Genomic DNA, 16,375 nt, shown 5'->3' with positions numbered 1-16,375 from the left:
CTGACAATGACACTAAGCCACCACCTCCCCCTGATTCCCATTGACTCCAGGTTTGCTAGGGCTCCTTGATGCCACACTTGGTCAAATGCTGCCTTGATGTCAAGGGCAGTCACTCTCACCTCACCTCGGGAGCTCAGCTCTTTTGTCCATGTTCGAACCAAGGCTGTAATGAGGTCAGGAGCTGAGTGGCCCTGGCAGAACCCAAACTGGGCATCAGAGAGCAGGTTATTGCTCAGCAAGTGCTGCTTGATAGCACTTTAACGGCCCCTTCCATTACTTTACTGATGATCGAGGTTAGACAGATGGTGCAGTAATTGGCCGGGTTGGATTTGTCCTGTTTTTTGTGTACAGGACATACCTGGGCAATTTTCCACATCTTTGGGTAGATGCCAGTGTTGGAACAGCTTGGCTAGGGGTGTGGCAAGTTCTGGAGCACAAGTCTTCAGTACTATTGCCGGAATATTGTCAGGGCCCAAAGCCTTTGCAGTATCCAGTGCCTTCAGGCATTTCTTAATATCACATGGAGTGAATCGAATTGACTAAAGACTGGCATCTGTGATGCTGGGGACCTCCGGAGGAGACCAAGATGGATCATCCACTCAGCACTTCTGGCTGAAGATTGTAGTAAATGCTTCAGCCTTATATTTTGCACTGATGTGCTGGGCTCTTCCATCATTGAGGATGGGGATATTTGTGGATTCTCCTCCTCCAGTGAGTTGTTTAATTGTCCACCACCATGTGGCAGGACTGCAGAGCTAAGATCTGATCCGTTGGTTGTGGGATCACTTAGTTCTGTCTAATGCATGTCGGGGTTGGAGGGGGGCTGGAAGGAGCAATTGTTAATTGCATCAATTGAGGTTAAGTGCATACAGGTGGAGGGCATTGACTGGATGTTCCTTGAGCACATTTGAAGAGACATTTACTGACAGGGGGAGGTGAAACAGTGTCAGGCAATACATACTTGTAACATTTCACTCCGTGAATAAAGCTATTCCAAATTAAGACTGGCTTTGGTTTCTTAATTCACCAACTGACTACAACAGTGGCAGTGGGGGGAGGGTGGGGGGGCAGAGACAGAAGCTGGGGAGGAGGGGCAGGGGATGGAATAGGGAGAGGACAAAATGGTGAACCAAGTGGAGATCAATGGTTGAACAAAAGAGAAGAGACACACAATTAGAGAGGTGAGAAAGGGTTGGAAAAGAACAGGGAGCAAGTGAGAAGGGAGACAACGGTTTACAGTACAGGATGAGGAACGTGTACACCCTCTCCTAACAGTTTATAAAACCAGGAATAAAGAAACTTTTCTCACAGGCTATGTTGTTCAGGTCCCAGATTCTGATTGTTCTGTCGTGACTTCCTGTGACAGCTTCTCTGTAATAAAACTTGAACTTTGCTGCCGTGACCTTTGCACTGTGACCTGACAAAGTGCACTGGATGGAAAAAACAAAGCAGAACAAATTAAAAAAAAACAAATTGTAAAATATAAAAATCAATGATGGAGAAAAGACATCGAAACGGAAGGACTAAGAAATCCAATTAAAGAGCATATAGACTTAAAGACTCATTTAACTTACATTCTGGGTACTTTGTTAATCTCTGCTCTCCCTTAGCCTCTCCCCTAGAGAGCTCAAAACCACTCATTAACACATCTACCTTAGCTCAGTTATCAGACCCGCCTTCGTCTCAGAAGACCCTGTGCTCACTAACCTTCCAGCCAAGCAAAATCTTTAATTTAAAATTCTCATCCTTGTTTTCAAATCCTTCCTTGGCCCCGCCCCTCCCTACCCCTACAATCTCTTCCAACCCCACAATTCTCCGAGATGTCTGCGCTCCTCCAATTCCGGCCTCCTGAGCACTCCCCCGATTTTAATCGTTCCGCCTTTGGTGGCCGTGTCTTCAGCTGCCTGGGTACCAGGCTCTGGAATTCCCTCCCTAAACCTCTCCGCCTCCCTCTCCTCCTTTAAGATGCTCTTTAAAACATGAATCTTTGATCATGCTTTAGATCACCTGTCCTAACATCTCTTTTATGTTGTTTGGTTATTAAATCGTGTTTGGTGATGCATCTTGGGCCGTTTCAATACTTTAATGATGCTATATAAATGCAAGTTTTGTTGTTCAAGCCCCACTCTGTAGTAGAGTCCAAGACAGAAGGAGTCAAACCCAGAAATTGGTGGCAGCCCAGAACATGTTGGCAACGATGGAGGCATCGATGTAAAAGGCACATCGGTGTTATCGAAGGAACCACAGAGTGGAGGAGCCTTTGACAGCAGCTCGAGGCATTTCACAAGAAGAGGGAGGCACACAGAGAGGTAACGATGGCTGTGCGTGCGCAGAGCAGTCCCTGCCATTGTCCTGCCCGTTTGACAGAGAGGCCAGCAGCGGAAGTTATGGAAACGCCATTTTCTCCGGTACCGAGCAACGTCAGGTCTTCACAAGAAAGAGCCAAAGCTTCAAGTCAGTTCCCTCCTCTATGCAGTAGGTCCAGTAGCAGACGATGTTCTTCCAAGACAGGGTGCGCAGGAGTCGACCGGGAGCTTTGATTCCATTATTAAAGCCTTCGACCCCTATTTTAGCCAGGATGCAACATTTAGTCATTAAACTCTATTTTTTGAATTGTGAATCAGGGGAGAGTGCGAACACAGTCCCCCACTACCACAAATTTTGCAGTCGACTATTCCGCATTTGAGGACATCGCAGGCATCAGCACACCCGAAGTGCAATGGGATAGCCTCGTCCTGAGAGAACAACCTCCATGATCATTGTCTCTCCCCTGCCAGGTAAGTATCTATTTAGTCATTGAAGGAGCACATTTTAACGAGCGCTCACAACGACCTCGGGAATTGATAGAGTTATTCCTAACCAACCTACATCGCCTAGCTAGCTCCTAAGGATATGGGGCGCTGAGCGACGTGATAATTCATGATCAGTCAAGGGTGCTTGGCATGAAAACCTCTCCAACTCTCTGTAACCAAAGGCAACCTTACATTGAATCAAGCGATCCAGTATGTGAGACAAGCTGAGCTTCAAGCATTTAACCTGGCCATAACTTCTACAGGCTCCGAGGCTTGACTCACACGGACTCCACAGATTGGATAGGCCCACGGGCTGAAGCCCCACAAATACAAAGCCTGCCAACAAACCGATAGGGCAGGAAGCTCCATGCCAAAAGCCATTTTGAAATGCTTGCTTGGCACAAGACGGCCAGCATGGACGCCAAGGCTACCCAAGCAGGGAGCACAGAATGTCTACCAAAACTGGACATTTCAGGTGTTTCTGCAAATCCAGCAATTTTAATCAAAGTCACAGGCCAGTAGATATTTCTGAAACATGTTTCTTCTGAGAAATGGAAGTCCAGAAAACGATGACCCTGCAGGATTCCTAGATATTCTTATCCAGACTACAGGTCAGTTACAGTCTAAGTTCAAGCATTTGATACTTCTTTCAAAATTGATACTGGAGCAGCTGTTAACATTTTAGCAGATGACCTCGACTGGCTTCATCCATCAGACATCAAATTACAAGGTCCAGGCAGCACTGACCTTCCAATCAGAGGCAGGATTATTGCTCCTCTTAGCCACAACGGACAACAGATTGTTGATTCTCTCCATTTTCTTCACTATCATTGTACATCCCTATTGAGTGGTGATGTCAGTGTGCTGCTGGGAGAAACCAGATGAAGCTCATCATTTGAATGACTCACTGTCTTCCATACAACAATCTTCAGCCTTTTACTTAGAAGCAGTGGACATTCAGCCATCAGAAGCTGAGGAAGTTTGTACACTCAGCAGTATGTTCCTTTCTCTCATTGAGACACCATCCACCAGACCCGAGGCAGACATGAAAGTTATGAATCTTTCAGTTCTTCATGAAGCCAGGCCAGTGCTGGTGGATACAGAAGACACTGCAGCAGACAGTGACCATCCACATGAAGAGCTGCTGGACCTGAATTGGCTCTTCCTAGAGAGTGATGAGGAAGAAGCCCTTGCAGCACTGAGTGATCGCTTGGAGATTGAGGTCCTAGGGGATGATTCATCTGCCCTGCTATTGGATGCACATTGTGACATCTCCAATGTCTTTTCTAGAAGAATCAGCTGTGCTTTCAGTAGCTGAGTAGCGTTCAGATCTTAGTTCCACTGAATCTCCCGATGTATTGCTTACACTGTCTCCTGTTGCTCACAAAGAGTCGTTCACAGAGAATCCCTTGCCTTAATCCAGGGTAGAGTCCTTAGAGGATCACAGTGCTCAAGAGCTGGTACCTTCCCAGGGTGAGATGCTTATACCTCAGTCCCAGCTGAAGGTCATCCCCCCTTCAGAGCTGGAACTCAGCACAGAAGCTGCAGCACAATCTTTACCACTTCTGAAGCTGCAGAATCCCGCACAGCAATCTTGTCCCAGTGTTGATTGTCAACAATAAACTCCCCTCGTTACAGAAGATAAGGCTGTCTTGTCTCCATACCCTCATTAATCCTTCCCTTTGCCCATAGTGGAACAACCTCACACAGAGAGAGACGTGTGGCTCTCTTCCACTGCCTACAGAAAGTAGATGGTCCGCCCAGAGTATCGCTGAGATATCATATCTTCTTCTCTCCCTGACAGTCTTACGGGAAGTTGGTCGTTTTTTTCCTTCGTCGTCTAAGCTCATCAAAATCTCACATCTTCAATGCCTTTTCAGTCTTTGATCCAGCAGTGGGTGAAGCAGCTGTGGCAGTCTTCCCAGGAGTTGAAGACTATTCCACTTCTTAAGCTTCTTCCCAGAGTCCGCTGAAGGAGCAACAATGTCTTCAGAGTGCCCTGAGTTCTTCTCTTCTGGTCCCAGAGGGTCCAAAGATTGATTCTCTTCAGTCTTTCCCTTCGGATCAGTCTTCCGTCATCCTTGCAGTTCAGTCATCCTGCAACCGACACTCAGCTTCCCAGAGAGGCTGACAGCAATGCTGGATAAAGTGTTATCCTGTTCTGAAGATGATGATGTGCTACCCATTTCAGAAGTAAGTTCTGTTGTCTCCAAGCCATTTCCCCTAAGAGCCAAGAATGCTGAGGGTGATTGAATCCCCCAACGCTAGGACTTGCGGAGGGGAAGGGCGGGAGTTGGGGTTCAGTAGAATCAGCAGTTGTAGAAAGAGAGTTACAGAAATGTGATGTAAATAGTTAAAGAAATTGTTTCATGTTGCTTCTAAAAAGTAGAATAGCATACCTGAGGGATGGTGTAGTATAACAAGTTAACAGATGGGATATGCAAATGTATGACATAGATGATAATGTACCACTGACTCGAACGAGAGAAAGAGAGAGAGAGAGAGAAAGAGAGAAAGAAAAAGAGAGAAAGCGAGAGAGAGAGAGGAGAAAGAGAGAAAGAAAAAGAGAGAGAGAGAGAGGAGAAAGAGAGAGGTGAGAGAGGGAGAGAGAGACACAGAGAGAGAGAGGAGAGAGAGAGAGAGAGAGAGGAGAGAGGAGAGAGACACAAAAGAGAAAGAGGAAAGGGTTGGAATCATACCTAGAAGCTGCGTGCCTACTCTAACCTGTTTAGAAGTAGTTTAGAGCTTCTGTTTATAAAGCAATGTTAAACAGATACCAGATAAGTCTACAGTCTGTCAATGAACTAAGTCCCATGCCAAAAGTCCAAGACAGAAGGACATGGCAGCAGTTTGGGACACACTCCATGGTCCAGGATGCAGTTCACACTCCCAGAGCAAGTCCTGGGAATGCTACACATGCTCTCCAAGGTAAAAAGCCCTGAAGGAGAGCAGGTGATCTCACTCATAGTCCTGGGTCAAGTTATATCTCGTAGCCAACATAACCAAAACAGATTATCTGCTCATTATCATATTATTGTTTGTGGGAGCTTGCTCCACAAATTGGCTGCTGGGTTTCCCACATCACAACAGTGACCACACTTCAAATGAAATTTTATTGGCTGCAAAAATGCTTTGCGTTCCGAAGATGTGAAAGGTGTTATATAAATGCAAGTTCTCTCTTTTTGTTCCGGTTTATTGTCAGGAGCAATCGACAAACCAGTAATTGACCAGGGTTTCAAATACAACAAAAGCACTCTGATCAGACATACCTTCAGCTCACAGTCCTTCAGACTCCATAGCCGGGCAGTGTTATCATACGATCCTGCCAAGAGTTGCAGACCCTACAGGAAACAGAGATGAGAGAAGGAAAAAATGATATTATTTGAGGATCTGGCTTAAAAACATATCACTAGTGTGTCATATGTACTGTGGCTACAAGAGCCAGAAGTTGGGAATTCCGCGGTGAGTAACTCATCTCCTGACTCCCCGAAGCCTGTCCACCATCTACAAGGCACAAGTCAGGAGTGTGATGGAATAATCCCCACTTGCCTGGATGAGTGCAGCTCCAACAACACTCAAGAAGCTGGACACCATCCAGGATAAGGTCACCAGCTTGATTGGCACCCCATCCACCACCTTCAACAGTCATTCCCTCCACCACTGACACAGTAGCAGCAGTGTGTGTACCATCTACAAGATGCACTGCAGGAATTCATCAAGGCTCCCTAGGCAGCACCTTCCAAACCCACAATCACTACCATCTAGAAGGACAAGGGCAGCAAATAGATGGGAACACCACCACCTGCAAGTTCCCCTCCAAATCACCCACCAACCTGACTTGTAAATATATCGGCCGTTCCTTCACTGTCGCTGGGTCAAAATCCTGGAACTCCCTCCCTAACAGCACTGTGGGTGTACCTACACCACATGGACTGCAGCGGTTCAAGAAGGCAGCTCACCATCACCTTCTCAAGGGGCAATAAATGCTGGGCCCAGCCAGTGAAGCCCACATCCCATGAATGAATAAAAAATAATCTATGATAAGGTGTCAGTTTGGGGACAGCAGGGGGCGGGGAGAGGGCAAGAGATGTTTGGTTCCCCTAATTTGGTCATAGTCTGTGACCCACGACACGATCCAACCCGCCTGAGCCCCCAAATTTCAGGTTCCTCTTCACTCACCGAGGGATCAAACTCGATGCTGGTCACTCCATCATTGCTCCCCTCCAGGGTTTTCAGCTTCTGCAGCATTCCTGTTGGTTGAAAATCGAAACACAGGGTTAGCAGGGGTCGGAACTCCGCCGCTTGTTGCCAAACCCACAAAGCAAACGTCCATTCCAACAGCAAAGACAACTTGCGTTGAAATAGCACCTTTAATGAAGTAAAACCTCATGGGAGCGATTAGCAAACAAAACCTGGCAGCGGGCCCAGTCAGGAGTTATCAGTAGAGGTGAACAAATATTCGGTCAAAGAGGTAGGTTATTAAGGGGCATCTTGTAAAGGAGGAGGGAGAGGGGTGGAGAGGGTTAGGTTTTTCTGGAAATGCTCTGAGGACTTCACCGAAATAGAGTAAATGATTTGGCACTCCAACTAACATGAGCTACCAGGGGACCTGGACCATGGGAATCTTGTTGGGGCTTCCCCTTGGTCTGGACTATATAAATGGGTGGAGAAGGTGAGCGGCTGGAGGAGAGGGGGAGGGCAGGAGGGTGGTGAGGGCGAGGAGGGCAGGACAATCCTCGTTCCCCCCCCCCCACCCCACCATCAGGACGTCCAGTGCTGTGTCCGAGATCCCCGCCACCCCCCGCCCCCCCATCTCGCTCAATCCCTGAGCCATCCTGTAAGGTGCAGGTGTGTGTCAGCTGGGGCATTCCGGACCCTCGGTATTCTCCAGGAACGACGTGGGGGGAGAGAGAGACGGCAGGGGCCGGCTCACCTGGTTCACAGCTCCCGACTGACCGAAGACAGCGTGTTTAAAAAGAAACCATTTCACCTCCTGAGTACGGTAATCGCCAGGGACAGGCAAATGACAGGTTTTACCCTCAGGGCAGGATTTTACGCTCGTTGGGCGAGTGGGTACACACCTGACCCAACCGGGCATCAAATCACCCGCGATGACATTGGGACACTTTGAGCGTTCGTGTGATCTTTCAGTTGGCGGGCACAGGTGAGAGTTGGCAGCGTGTCCGCCAACAATTAACAGGCCTTAACAGGCCCTTAACCAATTCATTAAATTGTATTTTTCGCTGCCCACCCAACCTTACGGTTGGCGGATGGGTAAATAGGCCAGGAGGCCTTTGCGTTTGTAACGAAGCCTCATCCGCGGGCGGGATGAGGTTTCCAGCGGTCAATAAAAACCCACTCGATGCTTTTCACCATCATGTTCCACGTGTCCCTCTTCCTGTGACGGAATCACATGCGGGGACATGTTTACATCATCTTTTAAAATCTTTGTTTCCCTTTCTCCAACTCTCCCCGGCTCCCTGAAGCGGCTCGGTGCCCTCAGGGAGCTGTCAGCGCCCGTGCTCCCCACCACGCTCACCCTCCTCCTCCTGCCTCCATTCTGGCAGCACTCAGCTCATGTTTCACGCCGGCCGGCCGTTAATTGACCAGCCAGCACGAAATCGCAGGTCGGGGGGTGGGGGGGGGGGGGGTGCCAATCGCGGGCAGAGGGCCGTTTCTCAGCTTCCCCCAGGCCTGCCCACTGCGCCTGCCTGAACAGAGAATCCGGGCCTAAGTTTTAAGTGAAAGAAGAATTGTTTATTGCTTAACACCCAAATATATGTAATTACATCGACTTACATACTAATTCAACACACACACACACACACACAGGAAAAGACTGAGACTAATACAGATCAACACACACACACACACACACACACACACACACACACACACACACAGAGGAAAAGACTGAGACTAATACAGATCAACACACACACACACACACACACACACACACACAGAGGAAAAGACTGAGATTGCAAAAGGGTTTAGGCCTTAGGATTTCCGGAGTTCTCTGTTATAATTGCTTTTCCTCAGGATGAAGCTTGAGATCACTCAGATCCTTTCTTGCGCACTGAAGAAAGGCTCCGGAGGTTTGGGAGGTCAGATTCACTGTTGCTTAACGTTTCCTTTATTCCATCCCAGCCAAGGTGCAAGATTGAGGCCTGTTCGCCAGGCCCTGGTCCAGTTCCTCAGGTCGAGGGTTCGAGGCTGACTGAAGTCCCTGCCGACCTGCTGTTTCTGGGGCAGGGACATCTCCCTTCGCCGGCAACGAGGGTTCTGACCCTGTCGGATCCGTCAAAGCTGTCAATCAGGAACCTAGGGCGGGTTCCCCCTCCAGGGAACCAGGTCTTCGTGGATCCAACTCGCTCCCGTGCCAGCCCACCCCGCAGCTGTTGGGGCACCGAGGGCAGGCTAACCAGGCTGCCAGTGGGACTTCCGCCCCTCACCGGGGAGGATGCCCCCACTTCGGGAGCTGCTGCTGGCCTGTCCATTTGGCTCATGAGCGCATGAGTGGGGTACTGCCGGGGCTGCAACCAGTCCCAGGAAGGAGGCCCATGGTTCCAGGAGCCAGGTAAATCTGGGGTATTGGGCGTGGAAGGTTTGGGCAGCTTAGGGAGGCAGGGGGAAGGGGTTGGTGGGGCTGGTGTGTTTTTACAGAGCAGGTAGACAGGAAGAGAGGGTGTGTTACTACCTTAGGTGGGGGGGTGGGGGGATGGTGTGCTGCTCCCCGACCTACAAAGGGTGCCCTTGAAGATAATACGCCGCCCCTTCCCGCCCTTTTAAAAATGCGTCTTCAAAAAACGGCCTGCCCACTCCTGCTCGATTGTCCACGCCAACCATGTTACAGTGTGGGGGGCATACTATCGAGGCCAGTTGGCTTGTTAACGAGCTCCGTTGACCCCCAAGCTTTTGTTTAATTGTACAGGTGCAATGCCTGGACAAATTCATTTTGCCTCCAGATGGCCAGGTCCTGTGTATGAACGTATGAAACTTCAACCAAGCCTAGGTAAGCCACATTGTGAGCCTGACTCTGATAATCTTCAATTTGTTGTTAAGTTTTTGGCACCCTTGAGAGTGTTCAGCAAGTGCTGTCCAATCACAGAATCACATCTAATGCCAGGCCATTTTTTCCTGAGTGTTGCAGACACGGGCTGGTTGAGTACGGTCGGTTACTCTGCCAATTGCAAACAGCCAAAGGGACAGGTCTGATACAATCCACCAGTCTTTGGGACGTACAGCCTATATACCTGACATCACACCGGCACTGAAATTCATATACCACATTGTTCGTCTGTGGGGTAGGCAGAAGGTCTTTTTGGCTCGACGACTGCATCCTGTTAGTGGCGAATACCACTCGGGTTGCTACTGCATGGCAGCAGCGTGAAACCTGTTACTCAAAATTTTGAGACACTTCCCTTCCAGACTGGGCACTTTTCAGGACCAAAAGTGGCAGCCTTAGGCCCATTCACAAGTCTGCGTGGTACACAGCGAGCAATAATCGGGTCGGGGTAGCCATTATCCCTCAGGATGGCTTTTATGCCCCTATTTCGGCATCAAGCTTCCACGGTGAGCAAATGGCTCAGGGCCCTTTTTTTATTCATTCATGGGTTGTCGGTGTCGCTGGCTGGGCCAGCATTTATTGCCCATCCCTAATTGCCCTTGAGAAGGTGGTGGTGAGCTGTCCTCTTGAACCGCTGCAGATCATGTGGTGTAGGTACACCCACAGTGCTGTTAGGGAGGGAGTTCCAGGATTTTGACCCAGCGACAGCGAAGGAATGGCCGATATATTTCCAAGTCAGGCAGTGGTGTTCCCATGTGTCTGTTGCCCTTGTCCTAGATGTTAGAGTTTGTGGGTTTGGAAGGTGCTGTCCAAGGAGCCTTGGCGAGTTGCTGCAGTGCATCTTGTAGATGGCACACACACTGCTGCCACTGTGCGTTGATGGTGGAGGGAGTGAATGTTTGTGGATGGGGTGCCAATCAAGTGGGCTGCTTTGTTCTGGTTGTTGCCAAGTTTCTTGAGTGTTACCAATAAGGCCAGTTATATAGCACGTGAAACTGTAGGAATCTCAACACATATATTGACCAGTGAAGGTAGGCTTGTGATAGACCGGGGTAGAGAGCCTCCTGGAAGATTTCTCAACTAGCATGTCGAGGAACAGGAGCTCATCTGACTGCTCCATTTCGTAGATGAATTTGAACACAGGAATGAGCCCATTAAGTTGAGTAAGGAAATTCTTACATTCGGCTGCAGTTTCAAATAGAGCAAACATATCATCTAGGTATCAAAAACATGCAAAAGACAAGAAGTTAGGGGTCATTAAATTGAAAATGTGTTTCTTGTGGAAACCAACGAAAGTGTAAGTGACCTGGAGGGGCCCAAACCTGGGCCAAGAGGTGATTTCATAGCAGCAACATTTATTAGCGCAGGCAACGGTGTCACTAAAGCTGAACTCAGCCGTGTGATTTGCTGAAACCTAAGTCCCTTTGGGGTCGCAAAGCCAAAAGGAATTTTTCCAGGCATTTCTCCTTTTCAACTGAACACAAGCTGGAGGACACTGTTCCTGGTGCATTCCCCATGGCGTATCCCGAACAGAGCTGACTTGCCTTTTTTAAAAATTTAAACGAAGGCTGTGGGGGGAACTGTCCCCACTTGCCAATCAATCAGCACTCTTTTTCTCGTGCAGTATAAATTGTTGCTCGCTATGAACTTTGACATTCTCGCATCCGTCCCGATGAGTGCAAGGCAGAAAGCTCCAACAGCATGTCTCTCTCAAATTATTTGGAGAAGTGCAGCCATTAATCACAGGAAAGGTGGTTTGCATGGTAATGGCTTTTTAAAGGTATGTTTAGAAAGCTCGTTTGCACCTTAATGACTTTGCCATGACTGTCAAAACTCAGGGTTCTTGGCAGTTTTATGTGTATTGGCAGGAAAGAAAAGGTCACCAGACCTCTCAACTCCACTTTGTTTTACAGAAAAGTATCCATTTCGGATTTATGCTTCAAAAGTTCATATTTAGGGCTCATAAGTTCATACTGCTTGAGCGTGACAGCATCTATTCAGTACTGGGCTCCTAGATCTGTAAGTTTCTGCCTGAGTGTTGTTGGAGCGACACTCTTCCAGGCAAGTGTAAAGGCATAGAGGCATTGACAGCATACTCACACTCCTGACTTGTGCCTTGTAGATGGTGGACAGGCTTTGGGGAGTCAGGAGGTGAGTTACTCTCCATAGAATTCCCAGCCTCTAAACTGTTCCTGTAGCCACAGTATTTATGTGGCTGGTCCAGTTCAGTTTCTGGTCAATGGTAACCCCCAGGATGTTGATAGTTAGGGATTCAGTGATGGTAATGCCATTGAATGTCAAGGGGAGATGGTTATTATAACACCCACTTAGACCCTGTTTTTACCTTTGCCTAAAAATAAGCCCTAGATATCCACTAAAACACATTGGCCTGTATCTGTGCTGTAAACACTTTGCAAACAAAAAATATCTTCAAGCCCGGGTTTTATACCTCCCATGGACCATAGGAAGGCTGTTTAATCAGAGAATTTCCCACCCTTGCTCAATATCCCAAGAGGGGCAATTCAGCCACATGTGAATCAGCCAAGAAGATAAACTCTGTGCAATCTGTCCCTGGCTCTCTGAAGTAATGAAAGAAATAATTCCACAAAGCTTGCTTCCTACACCCACGACCCTGACAGCACAGTAGCAGGCACGTCCCACCAAGAGTTCAAGCTTTGAGCTTCACCTGTGAATTGATTTCTTAAGTAGATTGTTCATTAAATAAGAGAGAGAGTGCTCTTAATTGTCAAGACCTCACTGGGGAAAATAATTTCTCATCTTGCTTAGCACTCGCAGCTGTTGTATTTTTGCCTAAGTGGGCGTCCAACAAAGGGACAGTTGATTGATTCCTGGGATGAGAAGGTAGCCATCTCATTGAGTCAATTTTTTTTTATTATTTGTTCACTGGGCCAACATTTATTGCCCATCCCTAATTGCCCTTGAGAACTTGCTGAGCCATTTGAGAGTCAACCGCACATTGCTGTGGGTCTGGAATCACATGTAGGCCAGACCAGGTAAGGGAGGCAGATTTCCTTCCCTACAGGACATTAGTGAACCAGATGGGTTTTTACAACAATCAACAATGGTTTTATGGTCATTGTCGGACTTTTAATTCAAGATTTTTTTTTATTGAATTCAAGTCTCACCATCTGCTGTTTTGGGATTTGAACCCAGGTCTGCAGAGCATTACCCCGGGTATCTGGAGTTATAGTCCAGTGACAATACCACTATGCTACCACCTCCCCTGTCAACAGTCACAGAGTTTATAATACTGAGAGGCGACTGTATTGAAATATATAAAATTCTTACAGGGATTGACATCATAGACAGCATTTCCCCTGATTGAAGACGCTAGAATGTTAATGGCATGTTAATTATATTGTTAAGATGCACAGGTTAAGGGTCCAGTTTAATTAAGTACCTAGAGCACGTATAAAGAGAGACTGCCAGGACGCTGGGTTGGTAAGTAGTTGGCAGAGGTATATAATACTTAATTCTGAAAATTAATGACCTATCAAGAGAAGGATTTGTGTCTAATTTCATGCTTCACTACCTGGCTTGGGATTTATTTACCATAGGACATGAGGTCACAGTCTCAGAACTAAGGGGTCGGCCATTTAGGACTGTGACGAGAATAAATTTCTTCACTCAGGAGTGCTGTGAATCTTTGGATTCTCTACTTCAGAGAGCCGTAGGCGCTGAGTGGTTGAGTACATTCAAGGCTGAGATCGGTAGGTATTAGTGCACTGAGGTAATCAAGAATACGAGGATCAGATGGGAAGGTGACATTGAGGTTGAAGATCAGCCATGATCTTATTGACTGGCAGAGTGGCTCACAGGACTGTTTGGTCTGTTTCTCCCCCTATTTATTATGCTCATGTTGTCTCACTCAGTAGCCATTGTCTGAACATTCATCCAGATCATTTCCATCAGAGCCCCCACAGTGATTCTCCCGTATTATCGGAATTCAGGCCTTAATTATACTGGTCCCTCACACTCAAGTATTGAACATAGTATGACACAAAACAGAAGGAGGCCATTCGGCCCATCATCAATGCACTGACGCTTTGAAGGACCTATCCAATTAGTCCCACTGTCCTCTACAGGTATTTCTTTCTCAAGCGTCTATCCAATTCCATTTTGAGATTATTATTAAATCTGCTTCCACTATCCTTGCAGGCAGCACACTCCAGATCATAATAATTCCACATCCCAACTTCCTCACCCTGTCCTGCAATCGCTTCTTTCTTTATGTTTATCACTGGCACTCATTTATCCCATTCCCTTATCTCATTCAAGCAATTTGTTATCCTGAAATCTACTCCTACATAATGAAGCAGTCCGTGTCCTTATGCAGTGAGACCTGGACAACATTCAGGCTTGGGTTGATAGGTGCCAAATAACATTCGCACCACAAGCAATGACTATCTCCAACAGGAATAAGGGAAAAATACTCTTAGATACCAGCTCCTCCATCACACACACTCATGTATGCACACTCTCACAAACACACACACCCACACATACACATGCACACTCTCTCGCACACCCGCTCCCTCTCTCGCACACCCGCTCCCTCTCTCGCACACTAGCACACCCTCTCTTTCGCACACCCGCTCCCTCTCTCATACCAGCACACCCTCTCTCTCGCACACCCGCTCCCTCTCGCACACCAGCACACCCTCTCTCTTGCACACACACTCCCTCTCTCGCACACCCGCTCCCTCTCTCGCACACCCGCTCCCTCTCTCGCACACCCGCTCCCTCTCTCGCACACCCGCTCCCTCTCTCGCACACCAGCACACCCTCTCTCTCGCACACCCGCTCCCTCTCTCGCACACCAGCACACCCTCTCTCTCGCACACCCGCTCCCTCTCGCACACCAGCACACCCTCTCTCTCGCACACCCGCTCCCTCTCTCGCACACCCGCTCCCTCTCTCGCACACCAGCACACCTTCTCTTTCGCACACCAGCACACCCTCTCTTTCGCACACCCGCTCCTTCTCGCACACCAGCACACCCTCTCTCTCGCACACCCACTCCCTCTCACATGCCCGCTCCCTCTCTCGCACACCCGCTCCCTCTCTCGCACACCAACTCCCTCTCTCGCACACCAGCACACCCTCTCTCTCGCACACCCGCTCCCTCTCGCACACCAGCGCACCCTCTCTCTCGCACACCCACTCCCTCTCGCATGCCCGCTCCCCCTCTCGCACGCCCGCTCCCCCTCTCGCACACCCGCTCCCCCTCTCGCACCAGCACACCCTCTCTTTCACACACCCGCTCCCTCTCGCACACCAGCACACCCTCTCTCTCGCACACCCGCTCCCTCTCTCGCACCAGCACACCCTCTCTTTCACACACCCGCTCCCTCTCGCACACCAGCGCACCCTCTCTCTCGCACACCCGCTCCCTCTCTCGCACCAGCACACCCTCTCTTTCACACACCCGCTCCCTCTCGCACACCAGCACACCCTCTCTCTCGCACACCCACTCCCTCTCGCACGCCCGCTCCCTCTCTCGCACACCCGCTTCCCCTCTCGCACACCCGCTCCCCCTCTCGCACACCCGCTCCCCCTCTCGCACACCCGCTCCCCCTCTCGCACACCCGCTCCCCCTCTCGCACACCCGCTCCCTCTCTCGCACACCCGCTCCCTCTCTCGCACACCCGCTCCCCCTCTCGCACACCCGCTCCCCCTCTCGCACACCCGCTCCCTCTCTCGCACACCCGCTCCCCCTCTCGCACACCCGCTCCCTCTCTCGCACACCCGCTCCCTCTCTCGCACACCCGCTCCCTCTCGCACACCAGCACACCCTCTCTCTCGCACACCCGCTCCCCCTCTCGCACACCCGCTCCCCCTCTCGCACACCCGCTCCCCCTCTCGCACGCCCGCTCCCCCTCTCGCACGCCCGCTCCCTCTCTCGCACGCCCGCTCCCTCTCTCGCACGCCCGCTCCCTCTCTCGCACACCCGCTCCCTCTCTCGCACACTAGCACACCCTCTCTTTCGCACACCCGCTCCCTCTCTCATACCAGCACACCCTCTCTCTCGCACACCCGCTCCCTCTCGCACACCAGCACACCCTCTCTCTTGCACACACACTCCCTCTTGCACGCCCGCTCCCTCTCCCGCACACCAGCACACCCTCTCTCTCGCACACCTGCTCCCTCTCGCACACCAGCACACCCTCTCTCTCGCACACCCGCTCCCCCTCTCGCACGCCCGCTCCCTCTCTCGCACGCCCGCTCCCTCTCTCGCACGCCCGCTCCCTCTCTCGCACACCCGCTCCCTCTCTCGCACACTAGCACACCCTCTCTTTCGCACACCCGCTCCCTCTCTCATACCAGCACACCCTCTCTCTCGCACACCTGCTCCCTCTCGCACACCAGCACACCCTCTCTCTCGCACACCCGCTCCCTCTCGCACACCAGCACACCCTCTCTCTTGCACACACACTCCCTCTTGCACGCCCGCTCCCTCTCCCGCACACCAGCACACCCTCTCTCTCGCACA

General features: G+C 49.9%; 1 protein-coding gene and 1 non-coding gene across 2 annotated transcripts in view; both read right to left on the bottom strand.

The window, feature by feature from the left end:
- Positions 1–16,375, bottom strand: part of LOC121283835 (autophagy-related protein 16-1-like) — a 96,620-nt gene that overhangs the window by 21,559 nt on the left and 58,686 nt on the right. Inside the window, exons 11-13 of the mRNA XM_041198613.1 lie at positions 6,972–7,042; positions 6,062–6,133; positions 1,310–1,430 (exon numbers count right to left, since the gene is read on the bottom strand). Coding sequence (XP_041054547.1) covers positions 1,310–1,430; positions 6,062–6,133; positions 6,972–7,042 — 264 coding nt within the window. The remainder of the gene's footprint in view (positions 1–1,309; positions 1,431–6,061; positions 6,134–6,971; positions 7,043–16,375) is intronic.
- On the bottom strand, positions 2,622–2,785 carry LOC121284517. The gene has a single exon (XR_005944492.1). It is a non-coding gene; the product is annotated as a U1 spliceosomal RNA (small nuclear RNA).

The sequence above is a fragment of the Carcharodon carcharias genome, chromosome 11, assembly GCF_017639515.1.
Source record: "Carcharodon carcharias isolate sCarCar2 chromosome 11, sCarCar2.pri, whole genome shotgun sequence".
NCBI classification, from domain to species: domain Eukaryota; kingdom Metazoa; phylum Chordata; class Chondrichthyes; order Lamniformes; family Lamnidae; genus Carcharodon; species Carcharodon carcharias.
This window is presented reverse-complemented; position numbering and strand designations above follow the sequence as displayed.